The sequence below is a fragment of the Equus przewalskii genome, chromosome 4, assembly GCF_037783145.1.
Source record: "Equus przewalskii isolate Varuska chromosome 4, EquPr2, whole genome shotgun sequence".
NCBI lineage: Eukaryota > Metazoa > Chordata > Mammalia > Perissodactyla > Equidae > Equus > Equus przewalskii.
The window spans coordinates 83,914,947-83,933,485 of NC_091834.1; the positions used below are offsets into that span (position 1 = coordinate 83,914,947).

Sequence of the window (18,539 nt, forward strand, 5' to 3'; positions counted from 1 at the left end):
AAATATGAGTTCTTTTTAAGGGAGGATACAAACATTCAGTCTACAGTATTTGTGTTTGTGTTAGTTCTGGAAGCCTGCCTAGTGTCCACCACTTGTGCTGCACCATACCTGTGGAGGTATGTGGGATTGACATGTTAAAAACAGTGTCTGTGTGTAGACAAACACTCTAAGGAAATAGGGAGTGGAGACTGAAACAGTAACGAATTAGATTGGCAGGACTGTTGGTGATAAATCCAAATTTCCACTGTTGACTTACAGAGCTTTTGATATAAGCATTTACAATATATAGTTACTAAACAGGATTGCAACTATTCTCTAATTGTTATGTGTAGGTTAGTTGTGTCTCCCCGATTTTATTGTCATCCCCCCCGGGAATTACCTCTGTTCTCTTGTATTCCCACAGCTTTTGGTGTCTTTCTCAACGCACGATGGGTGTATGTACTTGTTGATTTTGATGTGTGTTTGCATACGTACACAGCAACTGGGTAGAGGACGTGGGTGTGTGATGCAGCGTGCATTCCTTCTCATTCTTTTTCCCTTGAGCAGCTGCAGGCTGGATGCTTTCCTTCTCGGGGGAGGAGGCAGAACCGCTGACCCTTTACCAAGTTGTCCCTCACGGAACAGGTGTCTCCCCCGCCTCCCGCAGGAGAGGGATGGCTGGACACTGAGTGACATCAGTGACCGGCCAATGAGAAGTCAGGCTTCGGCAGCCGCGCCAATGGGCGGCCGGGGGCGGGCTCGGTTTCCTGGGCGCCGGGCGGGCCGGGCTGGTCCTTTGGCCGCCGCGGAGTGTCCGCGCTCAAGCTGCCCGCGGCGGCTCCGGCGACTCCCGGCGGCTCCGGTGGCGGCGCCGTTTTCCTGCCCGCGCTTCTCCCGGACGCGCGGCTCGGGCGCCTCCCGCTGCGGCGCGGCTCCCCCGCCGGTCGGGCTCCGGCGGCGGCGCGGCTCATGCCCCCGGGCGCGGAGCGCGCAGGTGGGCCGGCAGCCGCGGGGAGATAGGCCCCCGGAGGCGGCTGCGGCGGCGGGACCATGGCCCGGAGACCCGCGGCGCCGGCCGCGCACGGGGAGGAATTCTCCTTCGTCAGCCCGCTGGTTAAATACCTGCTCTTCTTCTTCAACATGCTCTTCTGGGTGAGTCTTGGGGGTCGTGGGGGCACCTGGGCTGCAGGGCACCCCCCAAGGGTGGAGTGGGCTGCCCGCGGCTGAGGAAGGGGCGTCCCGGGATACTGGGTTCAAGGCGAGCGTGGTGAGCGGCACTGTCTAGTTTTCTGGGCTGACGGCACTTTGGAGTAATTTATCCTGGGGAGGGACACCACAGTGGGGGCACTGGGGCGGAGGGTATGCAAGGGATTCAGTAAAGACTTATGGGTATTCTCTGGGCATCAGATGAGGGTCTGTGTCAGGCCAAAAGGGTGGGTTTGAGCGGGCGGAGTGGGTTTTCCTGTTGACCCAAAGCAGACCCACTGGAACATTCATGACTGGGGGACTTTCAGGCCTGGAGGCTGGGAGGCCCTGCTGGCAAAAAAAAAAAAAAAAAAAAAAAGAGGAAGGGGGAAAACCCAGACCTTCCCTCCCCCTTACATCAGAGAGGATGAGTTAAAGGGCTTCATCTCTTCCTTTTGCAGCCTCTGGTGCCCCCTTCCCCTCGATGGCTGAGAAGGAACAGGAATGACCTCCAGGTGTGGATGTCTTTCCTACCACTATCCTGAACTTTGTCCCACCTTTCTCCTGACCAGACTCCATCTCCTGGTGCCTGGCAGTCTTCAGCTTCTTTAAATAGGACCCTATTTTGGCCTGGCAAGCCAGGGGTCTTTTAAGAATCTTCTGCTTCAGGGTAGAGAAATGGAAAAAAGATTAGGACTTCAGCTACCTGGGTTCTCATCTCCACTCTGCTACTAATTGTTGACTTGACTAACCTGGGCAATATGTTCACCTCTGTAGGCCTTAGTTTCCCCCTCCATAAAATCAAACCCAGTATGATCAGGGATAGCAGAAATACCAGATCATGAAATGCCAGCTCAATCTTATTTTGTGTCTAGAGAGTCCTGGGCCTCTCTGGATTTGAGAACTTAGGGAGGTCTCTCCTCCGTCTCCCCATTTCTCTTCCAGCTCCAAGCACACCAGAGCTGCTGCTCTTGGAGCTCATTATCCTTGTCCACCTCTGCCTGAGACCTAAAGTTCAGACTTGCAGGAGAGAGGAGTCACGAGTCTAAAATACGTTTTCTAGGAGAGGGAGCAGACCAGGCATCTAACTCAGTTGCTGGAAAGGTTTCACAGGGGCCATGGTGTGAAAAACAGACACCAAGTACATAAGTGCCAGCCTGTTGGAACAAGTGAGAGAAATCCCAGAGAATGGTGATGACAGCTCACTCTCAGCCATTATCCTGGGAAAAATGAAGTTTGAGCTCCTAACAAATTCTCAGTGTTAGAACTGGAAAAAAAATTTAGAAGACATCTTGTTCAACACTCGCTTTTTATATATGAGAAAGCTAAAGCACAGAGATGTTAACTGTTCTATCTAAGATCCAACAGCTGGTTCATAGGCTTCATCTGGTGATTTTTCTAATGAACCACAGTGCCTCTAGGGGAAGTCCTTGCCCCAGATGGTTGCTACTGTAGCTGGGATGTTAGCAGTATTAGTAGTTAACCAGTCAACCCAAGTTCTCATGGTCTAGGTTCTGCTCCAGCTGGAGGTTAGGGAAGGACAAGGGCTAGGGGATGTCCTAAGGGGAACTCCCCACCTAAAGTCAAGCCCCAGTGAACCCTCCTGCATGCTCACTGAGTGCGCCAGGCCTGGAGGATGACGTGCCATCCTCAGAGCCAGCACTAGCATCCCAGTGACCTTAGGGCCTCCTTCTGACTTCTTCTATCAGCCAAGACTCTGCATCTCCTTTGGAGCCTTTGGCACCACACCCTTATGTGTGCTCCCCAGCGTTAACAGCTGGGTGCATCTGTTACACTTGTGTTCTTGGTTGTTTTCTTGGACTTCCCGACTCCACCTCACCCCCCTTTCACCAGAAAAATGACTTTGGGAGGGTGCAGCCAGGGAGAGAGTTTGGCTCCATAGACCCATTTACTTTGGTAAAAATGCCTCATTCAAGGTCAGAGGACTTGGCTAACCAGCTGGCACCACCCCAAATTAGAGAAGAACCCCTTGGCTCTACTTTAGACTTATAAAAAGTCAGAGTCTCTAGAAATAGCACACTGAAGGACAAGAGGCCCAGTTTCTTTCTGGCACCAACTTACTGTGTGACCCTAAGCTAATATATTTGTCTCTCTGTCCTTACTCTTTCTCCTATAAAGGAGAAAATTTTCTGCCTCTGTGAACTATTTAAAAATGAATGCATCACTTTGGGGACTGTTTTCTTTCTTCAAGACCTGGGGCTGGATCTAAGGATGCATCTTTCTGTGTCCTGGTATCCCTGGGACATTGACCTTCCCAGGGGACTTTGTGGGTGTTACTTAGTGTCACTTCTTCCCCAGGCCCAGAGCCGCAGAGTTACATTTCACACAAATGCAGCTGGAGATGAAGGGCTGCTTCCCCAGATCAGAGGTCATCTTTCTTTCCATCCTGCCTTCAGGGACTGGTTACTGTGGTTTCTTTTTTGCAGGCTTCTTAATCAAATTGTCCTCTTCTGCCCTGGAGGCACCCATGGTTGGGACTGTCAGTCCACTCCTTTTCCAGGCAGAGTGCATGTTCTGGCCAGCTACTGGGGAGCTGTGTATGGGCTGTGCTTGTGTCTGTGCCTGGAACACACTGCGAAAGTAGCCAGCACTGTCTGCGCTCATGCTCAGTGATGGCAGTGGCTACCTCTGCTGCTGCTCTAGGAGCCTTGACCCTTGGGGCATTTAGAGTCTGACTCAGAAAGTTGCTGGCTCCTTTGGAACCAGGACCACTTCCTCCTGTTCATGTTTCAAATCTCATTTCCCCTTTGTCTGGTAGTTCTGATTTTATCCCCAGAACCATATTGCTGGCTTACTGATCATTGGGATCACATGGCCTGGACTAGTTGCCCCAAGATCCCAAAAGTTGTATTTCATTCTTTCAGTTAAGAAATAGCTAAGGGGCCGGCCTGGTGGTGCAGCGGTTAAGTTCACACGTTCCGCTTCGGTGGCCCGGGGTTTGCCGGTTTGGATCCCGGGTGCGGACATGGCACTGCTTGGCAAGCCATGCTGTGGCAAGCATCCCACATATAAAGTAGAGGAAGATGGGTGTGGGTGTTAGCTCAAGGCCAGTCTTTTTCCTCATCAAAAAGAGGAGGATTGGCAGCAGATGTTAGCTCAGGGCTAATCTTCCTCAAAAAAAAAAAAAGAAAGAAAGAAATAGCTGACTTTCCTCACCTCCCTGTATTGGACAGCTCTGTGAAGAGGGAAGATAGTAGGGTAGTACATGCTTTGTCAGCCCTGGGCATACGTTGGTAAGAACATTATCAGTGCTGCCCACAGCAGCCACCTCTTTCCTTGCTGGTCCTTTTCCCACTCAGGGCATCAGTTGGGGTGGCTTTTGAGTCAGACAGAGCCCAGAAGCTCAGACCTCCAGTCCCTGTGTCTCACCCAGGCTTCCTTGGTGGCTGTGCCTCAGGGCTTCTGGCACCTTGTACATTCTTTGACTGTCACACCTCTTACCTGTGCTGTAATTGTGTATCTAATTATGTCTTGTCCTCTAAACTTCAGGCTCTGAGGGTAGAAAGTACCTTATTCACTTCTGGATTCTCATGCCCAGCTGCATTTGGCAGAGTGGGCACTTATTGACTGTTTATTAAATGGCAAATAAGAGAGCAGACCCTACAGGGTAGAGACGTGATGGCCCTCCTCCCTGTCTCCTGGACTCTAGTCTGTCAAGATGCAGCACGACTTTAAGTCCTCAAGCATTCTTGGTGTGTGGGGGTATCCAACTGTCTTCTCCTCTGCGGTGGATCCTGTGGTCTGGCACCCCTCCCTCAAGCCAGGTCAGAAAAAATGGCAGCCATCCACTCCAGCATCTCGCTCAGGGCCATGCATAATTACTAGCTACAGCATCTATATTTTTTCACTTCCACTACAGCTCACGTGGATGCCCATCCAAGTCTTCCCTGGGACGATCCAGGCCTCTGGGGGGCATCTTCTTTAAGAACTTCATTTTCCCATCTAGGACCACTGTATTGGAGTCCCCAGGGCACTCAGAATCACCCCAGACCACCTGCAGCACCATCTGTTGTAACCTGGCTCAGAAACCATGAGAAAGTGACCAGGCATGAAGCCTGGCAAAAACTCCTCCTGAGTGGCAAAGGCCCTTTCTGCCCCCTCCCCCCACTTCTACATACACTAGGAGGCAGAGCCCATCTCCTCCTCCTTCTCCCCTTCTTTCTCCGTGGCCTAGACAGTCCACAATAAGTGAAGTAGTCACATTCTTTTTCTAAAAATAAGGAAAAACCCCAGAACTCCAAAAATGAAGACAAGAACTACACCCTCTGCTATCAAGTCACTTGCATGCCTTCTTAACTCCCCTAATAGCTCTGTTTGCCTTGTATCAAGTAGAATATCATAAACTTCAAGCAGCCTTTAAAAAGAACAAAAGGAAACCTGTAGTACCTCTCAGAGTCTTGGTAGCAGGCTAGGTGTCAGGCTGGTTACTCCTGAGTGTTTATACTACTGTGAGCCCTTGTGGACTTCCCTTCCTTATTTATAACCTTGGAAACCAAAGCCAGCGATGGCCTAAGGAAGAAGCTAAAGGGTTGGCCCCAGACATCGGAGATGAAAGAGCCCTGTGGACTCGTCCACTCCAACAGAACAATACCCTGTCTTTCTCACAAACATCAAATCATAGCTCTCTTTTTCCAATTTTCAGAGGGGAAAAAAAGAAGTCAAGATAATGGAGAGAATTTTCTCCATTTTCCATTTTCTCCCATGAATATTAGTACCTGTGGCTGCTTATCTGCCAGCAAGTGCTAGCAGAAGGCAAAGACAGAGGACAAGTAGCAGCCAAATATTATGGAAAACTAGGAATCTATTTAGGGTAGTGCCTGTATTATTTTACGAGATGCAGAGACATATGTCTAACAGCTATATCATCTGTCGTAAATTTTTCCATATTTCTTTGATAGAGATTAATATGTTGCACTTCCTTGCATGACACACTGAGAAGGACACATCATTATCTGTGTAATATTCCTGTCAAAAATGTGTCATCTGGGGGCCAGCCCGGTGGCACAGCAGTTAAGTGTGCACGTTCCGCTTTCGTGGCCTGGGGTTCACTGGTTCAGATCCCGGGTGCAGACACGGCACCACTTGTCAAGCCATGCTGTGGTAGGTGTCCCACATATAAAGTAGAGGAAGATGGGCACGGATGTTAGTTCAGGGCCAATCTTCCTTGGCAAAAAGAGGAGGATTGGCAGCAGATGTTAGCTCAGGGCTAATCTTCCTCAAAAAAAAAAAAAGTCATCTGAATCTAATTGTGTGGAAACAATCAGATAAATCCAAATTGAGGGACATTTTGCAAAACAACTGGTCTGGACTTATCAAAGATGTCAGAACAAGTGTTGGCAAGGATGTAGAGAAATGGGAACACTCATACACTGCTGATGGGAATGTGAAATGGTGCAACCGCTGTGGGAAAACAGATTGGCAGCTCCTCAGAAAATTATACATAGAATTACCATATGACCTGGCATTTCCACTCCTGGGTATATACCCAAGAGAACTGAAAATAGATATTCAAACAAAAACTTGTACATGGATATTCAAAGCAACATAGTCACCATAGCCAAAAGGTGGAAACAACCCAAATGTCCATCAATGGATGGAATGGATAAAAAAATTATGTTAAACCATACAATGGAATATTATCAGGCCATAAAAAGTAATGAAGTACTGATACATGCTACAACATGGATGAATCTTGAAAACATTATGCTAAGTGAAAGAAACCAGACACAAAGAGCTGCATATTGCATGAGTCCATTTATAGGAAATGTGCAGAACAGACAAAACCATAGAGACAGAAAGAAGATTTGTGGTTACCAGGGGTTGGAGGAGTGGAGGAATGGGGAGTGCCTGTTTAAGGGATACAAGGTTTCTATTTGGGGTGATGGAAAAGTCCTGGAATCTGATAGTGGTGGTGGTTGCACAGCAATGTGAATGTTCTTAAGGCCACTGAACTGTACACTTTAAAATGGTTAATTTCGTAGTATGTGTATTTTACCACAATTTTTTAAAAGTCGGTGTCTTGAAAGACCAAAAGCAAGGAAAAGAAAAGCTGCAACTGTTCCAGGCTAAAGGCGACTTGATCACTAAGTATGTGATCCTTGAATGGATCCTGGAACAGAAAAAAGAAAAAAACAGTTATAAAGACATTATTGAGATAATTGGGGAAAGTTAAATATGGTCTATAAATTAGATAGCAGTAACATAGTAAAGTTTAAAAACAGAATTTAATATATCAAAATTGTATAGTGTATACCAAGAGAGCACTGTAGCTTTCCAGTGCTCTGTCACCTGAACAGTTTTAAGACCCACTGCCTTACATTTTGGTGTGAGGAGAAATTACCCTGATTAAAGAGTGTAAATTACATATGAGTGAATCCCAGGGAAGAAAATCTGATATTGGGGCCAGCCCGGTGATGCAGCGGTTAAGTGCACACGTTCCGCTTCTCGGTGGCCCGGGGTTTGCCAGTTCAGATCCTGGGTGCAGACGTTGCACCGCTTGGCAAAAGCCATGCTGTGGTAGGCGTCCCACATTTAAAGTAGAGGAAGAGGGGCATGGATGTTAGCTCAGGGCCAGTCTTCCTCAGCAAAAAGAGGAGGATTGGCAGTAGTTAGCTCAAGGCTAATCTTCCTCAAAAAAAAAAAAAAGAAAATCTGATATTAAAAAATGCAGATTTACAACATTAACAAATTGAGGGTGGCTGTTTTTTAAATAGATCTCAGTTTTTATAACAGTTTTAGTTTTACAGAAAAATTGAAAAGATTGTACAGAGAGTTCCTGTGCGATATACAGGAACTCTTATTACAGAATCTCTTATTATTAACATCCTACATGAGTATAATACATTTGTTACAATTAATGGCATTATCATTAAGGTCTGTACTTTATATGGATTTCCTTAGTTTTTACTTATTGCCCTTTTTCTGTTCCAGGATGCCATCCAGGATACCAAATTTCATTTAGTTGTCCTGTCTCCTTAGGTTCCTGTTGGCTGTGCCAGTTTCTCAGAATTTCCTTGGTTTTGGTGACTTTGACAGTTTTGAGGAGTACTAGTCAGATATTTTGTAGAGTGGCCCTCTGTTGGAACTTGCCTGATGTTTTTCTCATGGTTATACTGGGGTTATGGGTTTTGGGGAGGAAGGCCACAGAGGTGAAGTGCCATTTTCATTACATCATCTTATATACCTATGATGCATCTCTGTTGATGTTGACCTTGATCACCTGGCTGAGGTCGTGTTTGTCAGGTTTCTCCACTGTCAAGTTAGTCTTTTCCCCCTCTTGCATACTGTACTCCTTGGAAGGAAGTTCCATGCGCAGCCTACCCTTAGGAATGGAGTTATGCTCCACCTCCTTGAGAGCGCAGTGGCCGCATACATTATTTGGAATTCTTCTGTATGGGAGATTTGTCGTTTCTCCCCTATTTGCTTATTTATTAAGTCACTTTTATCAGTATGAACTCATGGATATTTATTTTATATTTGGGGTAGTCATTCCATACTTCTTTATTTTGATGTCCCTTTGGCATACCCACATCAATGCAGGGTTTTGTTTTTGCTTTTTGTTTGGTTTTGAGCATTTCCTTACTTTCGGGGACTACAATACGCTCTAGGCTTATCTTGTGTATTTTCTACCCGAGTCCTAGAATCAGCCATTTTTCCCAAGGAGCCCAGGGGATGGCTATTTTCTTTATAAGATGATTACTCACCTTACATAAGGAAAAAGGTATTGGTCCACGCAAATTATTTTATATAAATTGGTCCACAACTCTTCAGGAACATGCCTTTTGCTGGACTCAGTTATTTTTAAAACTGTGTCTAGCTTTTAAAATTTTCCAGCGAGGCTTCATTCTAGCCAGAATATGAAAAGCCATTCTAAGAAGAGAAGTGTCTTTATCTCCATCCTCATCATGAAAGGAGGTCATTGGTGATATTGTAGGGTGTTACAAGGATTTTGTGGCAAAGACTGATGTAGTGGAAAGAGTACCACACTGAGACTGGAAATTGAGTTTAGAACAGACGTTGCCACTGCACCCATGTATGCTTGGTCAAGTGTCACTTTGCTCTTTCAGCCTCATCTATAAAAAGAGGTGAGTGGCCGAGCTCATTTCTAAGGTTCTATCCAGCTCTAAAATGCTATGCTATTAACAGCAGCAGCACTAACTTTGGAATGGCAGTAGCTTTGAAGAAATCAGGGTGGGAGATGTTGGCAGGAATAGAAGTGTGAAAGGGCAAGCTGTGACTCTAGGAGAAGGAGGCAGATCAATGACAGAAATGCAGAATTTTGGAGTTAGCTAATGAGCTCCAGGTAAGGAGTATCATTAAGGATCATATTAAATATTAATGATAATATAAAGTCTTAATCTTGACTTTAACGTAGCCTGCACCTGCTGCTTTAGGTCCCTGGCTGAGTATGCTTTAGGCTTGTGGTTCTCAAACTTGGCTGTACCGTGGAATCACCTGAAACACATACTGTTGCCTGGGTTGCAATGCCAGAAATTCTGATATACTTGGTTTGGGGTGCAGCCTAAGCTTCAGGAGTTTTTAAGTTCTCCTCCGTTCATTCTAATGGCAGCCAGGTTGTGAAGCACTGCTTTAGGTTATAGATGCTCCTGTCTCTCTCCATATAGTGCACAGATTTCCTTAAGGGCAGGGCCACATCTTACTCATCTTTGCAGTCCTCAGAGTATCTTGTACGTAAGCAGCTGATGAATTGGATTTTGGTAGTATACTAGTTTCCTATTACTGCTGTAACACATTACCACAAACCTAATGGCGTCATACAACACAAGTTAATTTTCTTACACTTCTGGAGGTCGGAAGTCCAAAATGGGTCTCACTGGGCTAGAAACCAAGGTGTCAGCAGGGATGTTCCTCCTGGAGGCTCTAGGGGACAATCTCTTTCCTTGCCTTCTCCACCTTTTAGAAGCTGCCCGCATTCCTTGGCTCATAGCACCACATCACTCCAACCTCTGCCTCCATTGTCATCTCTCCTTCTGTGACTCTGACCCTCTTGCCCTTCTCTTATAAGGTCCCTTGTGATTATATTGGGTCCACCGGGATAATCTCCCCGTTTCAAGATCCTTAATCACATTTGCAAAGCCCCTCTGGACATGTAAGGTAACATAGTCACAGGTTCTGGGAACTAGGACAGGACATCTTTGGGGGTGCACTATTCTACCTACCACAAATCGAGACAGAGCAACTGCTGTAATTACAGGCCCACACATGGAATTCAGTTACTCTGATACGTGGCATCTCTTTACTTTCCCTTTCTTGTTTTAGCTGTGTTAGGATTCAATCAGAGACCATCTTTGTGGAGAGTTATACACCCTAGTGAAAATTTAACATGTGAAAAAACAGCGAGAAGCCTGAGAGCAACAGAAATAAAGAGCAGATACATATTTTTAAATGATTCAGTAAAGTGATATTCAGAAGTGTAATTGGCTGTGGTGAGTTTTAAAGGGCAGGCAGAGATGCTCAGTCACTCTGGCAAAGGGCTGTGCCTCTGCGCCTGGAGGATGACTGGGATCTCGGTCGTGTGGTTTCCTTGCCTCCCACCCATTCCCCCTTGTTCCCTGAGCCTGGCTGTGCTATGGGACAAGAAGCCAGCTGGCACCTCCAACCCCACACACAGCTCTGCGAGCAGCTCCCTCTCTCCTGGACAAAGAGTGTGAAGGCGGCAGATAACACTCCTGGCCCTGAGTCAGTGGCAGTGTCAGATGACGGGGGGTGGGCAAGGAGAGGGGTCTGTGCATATCAGCAGAGAAGGGTCCTGAAAGACATGGTTTTAGATAAGGCTTTCCCATTTACTGCTGAATGTACCAGATGGCAGAGGACCTTAATAAAGGAGGCCCCCAAGGAAAAAAATGTCTTTCTACTGAGAGACTAGTCTGACCCTACTACCTGCTATGGGGGCCCAATTCCCTTCTCCCACCAAAGCCCCAAGATGGCTTCAGCTGGTCTCTGTCTTGCAGGACAGTGGAGTCTAGCCAGCCATCTCCTTCCCCGCTGAGTTGGTCAAGTCCCTGCTGCTGAGAACTCCCTCCAGAGCCAGAGCTTGGCCCCAGCTATTGCCATGGCGACAGCCAGCTGCTGCTTAGCACCAGCCTGGGGACTGGGCGCAAAGAAATGGTCAAGGGATGTTCACTTTAGGCCTCCCTGCGTGCCTGGAGGCTGGGGGGGCTGGGGCAGAGAAGGCCCCTTTGGGGACCCCTCGTCTCTAATGGGTTTGTTCTCTCAGAGAGAAGCCAGGAAGTTTGAAAAGTCTAAATTCCTCTATTCCTCCATACTGGAGTCGGGGTTTATAAAGATAGAAGTTCCTTTGTCAAGGCATTTCTGCTGTTTTGCACACACCCATTCGCGTGCTTTCTTTCACATTGATATGCACTTTCATTCTTGCATTTGGCACTATATTGACCTCGAAGAGAGTTAGAGACCTGGGAGTGTGCATCTACTCAGGCCTGCTTCAGCTTTAAGACCTGCCCTTTGATGTAGCTGGATTAGAACTCAGAACTTCACAGCTTCTATGTGACCCTGGCCAATTAACTATTAGTGAGAATAGATAATGCTTATTGTCAGACATTGTGTTAAATGCTTTCCATGCATTCTTTTCTTCTTTTTTTAAAAGATTTTATTTTTCCTTTTTCTCCCCAAAGCACCCAGTACATAGTTGTGTATATTTTAGTTGTAGGTGCTGCTAGTTGTCGTAGATGGGACGCTGCCTCAGCATAGCCTTTTGAGCAGTGCCATGTCTGCACCCGGGATTTGAACCGGTGAAACCCTGGGCCACCGAAGTGGAGCACGGGAACTTAACCACTCAGCCATGGGGCCAGCCCCTGTCCATGCATTCTTTTATTTAGTTTTCACAGTAATCTTATTAGATGTAGTTGTTTTTTTGGTTTTTTTTGTTTTGAGGAAGATTAGCCCTGAGCTAACATCTGCTGCCAATCCTCCTCTTTTTGCTGAGGAAGACTGGCCCTCAGCTAACATCCGTGCTCATCTTCATCTATCTTATATGTGGGACGCCTGCCACAGCATGGCTTGCCAAGTGGTGCCACATCCACACCTGGGATCTCAACTGGCAACCCCAGGCCACCGAATCGGAATGTGTGAACTTAACTGCTGTGCCACCGGGCTGGCCCCAGATGTAGTTGTTTCTAATTCCCATCTTCAGATACAGAAACTGAGGCATGGGCCCAGGTTTGAGTCGCTGCAAAGCCCATATTCTTAACCACTGTTCTGTATTAACCTTGTAGTGCCTTAATTTCCTTATCTGTAAAATGGGAATAATAGCTGCCTCACAAGATAACTGCGTTGTGAGGACCACACTGACAGATACCATCAGCAGTGTCACTGCCGAGGAGAAGGATGCTTATCTCTGGGTCCTGGGAAAGTCGTCCTCCTCCTGCTCTCCTTTAAGGTTACTCACGGCCATCAGGGCTCTCTGGTTTCCAAAATCTCAGGGTGTGGTTTGTTCCCTGTTTCTACAGGTGATTTCCATGGTGATGGTGGCCGTGGGAGTCTACGCTCGGCTGATGAAGCATGCAGGTGAGCTATAGGTCCCCATCCGTCTCTCCACGACTCTTGCATGCCCCTTCTTCCTCTGCCTCCTTCAGCCTTGGCCGTCTAGCACTCTTTCCCACATAAACTATGGGGCTAAAGGGGGCAGCCAAATCTTAGTGGCCTACTCCAAGGCATCAGGCCACCCATGCCACTTCACCTGGATTTCCCTGAGCTCCCACAAATCTGCCAAGATATGCCTGCATTTTAGGCTTAGGAAGTGTCTAGGAAAGAAGGTCGGCCTCTGGATGCAGAGTAATCAGAGGATTTAGCCCCTCCTTTGCTTTGGAGTAACTCAACTTCCACTGCACAGAGTCTCCAGGAAACAGAATCTGCAAAGCTGGCCAGCCTAATGCCATTCTAATTCTTTTCTGGAGCGAAAGTGGTCCCTCCTCTCTTAAGCCCAGGAAGAAAGGCTCTTACTTTGTCAGTTCCTCAAATTAAATGCTACAAACCCTTCTGGGCCCTTTTTGTTCTCACCGTGGGAAGGCAGTACTGCCTCCCCATAACCTTCACCCAACCACACTGGAGATTCCCCCACCGGAGGAGGAGAACATTTGATGGGGCACTCCCCAAACCCATCTCTGGGTAGCCCCCTCAGTTGGCACCAGGCTCAGACTGAGAGATAGCCCTCTCCCCCCAGAAGCAGCCTTAGCCTACCTGGCAGTGGACCCTGCCATCGTGCTGATCGTGGTGGGCGTCCTCATGTTCCTGCTCACCTTCTGCGGCTGTATTGGATCCCTCCGAGAGAACATCTGCCTCCTGCAGACGGTGAGTGGTCAGGGGCCCCACCAGAAAGACTCTGGCCCCTCCATGTGCCTCTCAGCTTCCTGATGCCATTCCTACAACCTTTTGGTTTCCTGTCCCACCCTACCTCCAAGGCCTGTGCTGTCCACTCCTCACTGTGGAGCTCAGCCCAGGTGACCCAGCACAGGGTGACCACCCCCAAGACAGTGTCCCAGAGGCATTGGCCTTTACCATGTGAGGGGCGTCTAGGAGAAGTGCCCTGTGGACCCCCACTACTCTCCATAGCCCTGGGAGGGGCCACTGCCCAGCGTGGTAACAGACTGTCTGCTTTTCCTGCCTGCTCCCCACAGTTCTCGCTCTGCCTCACCATTGTGTTCCTGCTGCAGCTGGCTGCTGGGATCCTGGGCTTCATCTTCTCAGATAAGGTAGCATTGGGAGCCAAGGGGCCTCCTCAGGTGTGAACCAGAGGGAGGAAGGGAGATTCCTGCCCATGCTTAGCCCGATTAATTAACCATAGTGCTTCCCCTGAGAAGCATCAGCCTTTGGAAGGTTCTCCTTAGGGATGAATGAATGGCCTCTAAAGTCCCCATATTTAAAGAGGATTTCAAGATTGTAAGGTGTTTTCCTCTGACAGTCTGAGATGCCAAATGAGAAGTAAATTCTGTGAACACAAAGTTAAAATAATCTGCAAACTTTAATGGCAAATGGTTGGGTAAAAATTATCCAGTGGACCACAGACAACCTGAAGAGCCTTTTACTTCTTTTAAAAATTGTTTATTGGGATAAACAGAAGGAAGGAAGGGGGAAAGTAAACAAGATTTTAAGCAGTGCTTACCATATCTGGAAGTGGTCTGCCGTTCAGTGACAGTCCTTTTAATTAAAAACCAGAATTCTTTTCCCAAAGGGCAACTGATGGCTGGGGGCAGATTATGGGACTATGGGTAGGAAACTCTGAGAAAAGTAGAGGATCAGGAAGGAAGAAAGCATGGTAGAAACTATGAAGTTGAGAGCCCCTGAGTCCATTCAGAATGTTCTAATCCTCCTGGTTTAGTAAATTCCTAAAATGATATAGATCTGTTTTGATTCTAAAGAGATGCAATTCTCTTATGTCCACTAGAGGTCAGTGCCTCAGCTCAGTAAGCCCTTTTCTACTAAAAAAAACAAAAAGAGTTTCTCTGCTTTTCATCAATCAACAAGTATTTTGTGGTAATAGTATTCAGAGGTAGATAAACACAGGGTTATCTTGAAATCTGGCTCTGAGAAGTGCAACAGCAGGTCCAGCATTTATCTTGCCCACAGTACCTGAGGGCCCAAGGATGCTGGGCTTCAGAACTGGCCATCTTCCTTCGCTGGGACTTGGTTCTGATTTCAAGGCTGATTTAAATAAAGAAGGCTGACTACTATCTACTGTTATTTCTGCAAGGAGGAGCCACTTAGGGGTTAGTCCTGTGCTCTGATCCCCTACTCATGTCTCTGACAGGCACGGGGGAAAGTGAGTGAGATCATCAGTAATGCCATTGTGCACTACCGAGATGACTTGGACCTGCAGAACCTCATTGATTTTGGGCAGAAGAAGGTATGGACTAAGGCGGGGGAGGGCGGTCAGCTACTAGTCTGAGAGGCCGTGTGCAAAAGTTACAGCCATCCTAAGAGATGCCTCCCCCTCCAGTCCTGTGGGCTTCTTCATTACTTGCCAGGATTCTGGGAAGGAGGTTGGCAAAAAAACATACATAGCAGAGTGCTTTAAAAGTACTTTTAAGGGCACAGAACAATATATATAGTAATCTACCATTTGTGCAAAAAAAGAGGGAGGAAAGAATATGTATTCATATTTCCAAGGAATCTGGAAAGATATGTAAGAAACCATTGTAAGTGGTTACTTATAGAGAGATGAGGAACCAGGCAGATTTTTAAATATTACCTATTCAAAATTTGAATTTTTAAAATGGTGGTAAAATATACATAACATAAAATTTACCATTTTAACCATTTTTAAGTGTGCAGATCTGTGGCACGAAGTATTCACATTGTTATGCAACCATCATCACTATCCATCTCCAGAACTTTTTCATCTTCCCAAACCGAAACTCTCTACTCATTAAACACTAACTCCCCATTTCCGCCTCCCCCTAGTTCCTGGAAACCTCATTCTACTTTCCATCTCTATGAATTTCAATACTCTAGGGACCTCATATAAGTGGAATCATGCAATATTTGTCCTTTTGTGACAGGCTTATTTCAGTTAGCATGTCTTCATGCTTCATCTGTGTTGTAGAATGTGTCCAAATTTCCTTCCTTTTTAAGGCTGAATAATTTTCCATTGTATGTCTATACCACATTTTGTTAATCCATTCATCTTTTGATGCACACTTGGGTCACTTCCACCTTTTGGCTATTGTGAATAATGTGGCTATAAATCAAAAGTTAAATTTTAAATAAAAGTACTTTTGAGACCAGTGCTGAGTTCCTCTTCCCTGGGTGCAACAGCCACTTGACTTGGATTCTCTTTGCTTTCATGGAGTAGTTATGGGCCCACAATACTGAAGTATCTCCTCTGTGTTTTCTCTGTATTAAGACAAATGTTTTCAGTGCTGCTTCTTTAATTATTACAGCCACTATTTTAGAACACCTCCTTTTGCCAGGCTTTATGCTATGCAGGACTGGAAAACCAGCAACTGCCCTCAAGGAGCTCATAGTTGAATGTGTAAAACAAAATATATATGCAACTATGGTAAGTTATAATAAAATATATAAAGTAATAGAAATTAAGAAGAGAAAACTTCTTCAGGTGAAGGCCACTGAGAAACTTGAGCTCAAGTTTCAAGGTTGTGTTTAAAAACAACCTGAACTTACAAGTGGAAGCTTGCCATAGACTTTTGGCTGTTCCTAGAATTCCCCTGGTCACCTCGGTGTGAGGGGTGGGTGATTCTTAACCTCTGTGGTGGGCTTTGTTGCAGTTCAGCTGCTGTGGAGGGATTTCCTACAAGGACTGGTCCCTGAACATGTACTTCAACTGTTCAGAAGACAACCCCAGCCGTGAGCGCTGCTCTGTGCCTTACTCCTGTTGCTTGCCTACCCCCAACCAGGTGAGCACACATCCCACCTCATTTCCGATCTGAGTTGTTTTCTGATTAGGGCAGCCGCTATTGGGATTGCCCATCCCCTAGCTCAACCAGTCAATTTTGTAGGACAGCTGTCAGATGATTTTCTTCACCCCAATCTGATGGCCCTGTTAACCTTTCACTCCTGTAGCCCACATGGGGATTCAGAAGGGGCAGGTGTCTAAAGCAAGGAGCACAGGACTCAGATCTCTCAGAGGAAGGCAGGCCTGCAATGAGAAACTTCCAACCTAGCATCCTGTACATATATGCTCTAACAGTTTAGGAGTTTAGGAAGGGTGGGAAGCCCATCAGCTAGGGCCCCAAAGAAAAAGTTATTGGAATGGGAATCCTACTGGGCTTCTCAACTCTCTCCCCAGGCAGTGATCAACACCATGTGTGGCCAAGGTATGCAGGCCCTTGAATACTTGGAAGCTAGTAAAGTCATCTACACCAATGGCTGTATTGACAAATTGGTCAACTGGATACACAGCAACCTCTTCTTAGTCGGTGGTGTGGCACTGGGCCTAGCCATCCCCCAGGTAACTTACTCTTTAAGACCTGTCAGTCCCACAATTCTGCAAAGACTTTTTTGTTTGGGGGAGGGCACCTGGGGATGAGCTAGGGTGTCAGGTACTTAAATTATTGAGGGGCAGGGCATGGGATGGTGCCGACTTCACTGGGAAGACTGAGTCAGGGATAACAAGGGCATCACTCATTACTGAGGGCCCCATTTCTTCTCGCCTCTCCTAGCTGGTGGGAATCCTGCTCTCCCAGATCCTAGTGAATCAGATCCGCGATCAGATCAAGCTACAGCTCTACAACCAGCAGCACCAGGCTGACCCATGGTACTGAGAATTCATCCTGCACCTCCTCACTATGGTGACAGGCAAGCCTCATCAACCAGAAGCAATGGGCATAGCACCAAGTGGATTCCAGCCCCCCCAGCTGGAAGGATGCACCTCCTCTCCCCATCCTAGCCCTCAGCATCACTAGTTATTTTATATTGTTTCTAATCTTACTCATTTGGGTTTATGTTTTTTTTAAGTTTTGTCTTAGCAGAGATGTTTGGGAAACAGCTGTTGCAGAGTCCTGGGGGTACTAGGTGCTGCTTTTCACCAAGGCACTACAACCAACAGCTCTACTAGGGCTGCTCCTAAGCATGACGGACTACTCAGATTCCGGCTGTTGCCAGCAAGACCTGGCTGGAGTCCAGTTGGCATGATACCAGCTCCAGAAGGGAAGGGAGTGGAGCAGGCAGTGAGCTTGGGGGTCGGCTGGGGACAGTTGTATGTGTTGGGTAGGAGTAGAAGGCACTATGTTTACTAAATGTCTGCCCTGCCATCTTCCCAGGTAGTCAGAGTGAGCTACATCCTGCCTCTCCCTCATTTCCATGGAAACATGGCAGCAAGGGCAAGAGGTACAAGAGCAGCCAAATTCATCCCTCCCCACCTCCTTTGAAAAGTGTTTGGAACCATGGTCTCTATATTCTGCAGCCAGCAGAGGTGGGACTGAGTGATACATGCCCTTGAATTCCTCCCCAGTCTGGCCCTCCCTCTCCAGCAAGTGGGGTTTCTTTAACCTTGGCAGTGTGCAGAGGAGGTAAGGTAACAGGCGCCTATTCCTCTGGACCGGAGCTCAGTATTTCCACAGTGTAAGAAGCAGGGATCTTGTGGGGCTGGGGAGCCAGAAATGGCAATAAGAGTTTGTTCACCTGGGCAAAGCTGGACTCCATGTATTTTTTCCATTCTGGCAATTAGAAAGGGAGGGGTAGAAGGGCCTAGCTGGTCGGCCCTCTCTCCAGGAGGGGACCGTGGACTCCCCTAAAGGCCACTGTACCTCCCGGGCCCCTTGATTCGCCCTATCAGATGCACTTACTTACCCTCCTCCCACAACCCCGCCGTCTCCGGTCTAAATTAGGTCGAAAGATTCTCAGTTGTGATCTGGGAATGC

At 47.1% G+C, this 18,539-nt stretch overlaps 1 protein-coding gene across 2 annotated transcripts; it reads left to right on the plus strand.

The window, feature by feature from the left end:
- Positions 1-789: 789 nt before the first annotated feature.
- On the plus strand, positions 790-18,309 carry TSPAN33 (tetraspanin 33). Of its 2 annotated transcripts, none has more exons than XM_008512323.2 (8): positions 790-1,131; positions 12,672-12,729; positions 13,385-13,512; positions 13,839-13,913; positions 14,969-15,064; positions 16,446-16,574; positions 16,967-17,128; positions 17,340-18,309. In XM_008512323.2, the coding sequence occupies exons 1-8, from the start codon at positions 1,030-1,032 to the stop codon at positions 17,439-17,441; spliced, it is 852 nt and encodes a 283-aa protein (XP_008510545.1). In that variant the 5' UTR covers positions 790-1,029; the 3' UTR covers positions 17,442-18,309. The 2 variants fall into 2 exon arrangements, with proteins under 2 accessions (XP_008510545.1, XP_008510598.1); XM_008512376.2 differs by having other exon boundaries at positions 884-1,131; positions 13,388-13,512.
- Positions 18,310-18,539: the final 230 nt, after the last annotated feature.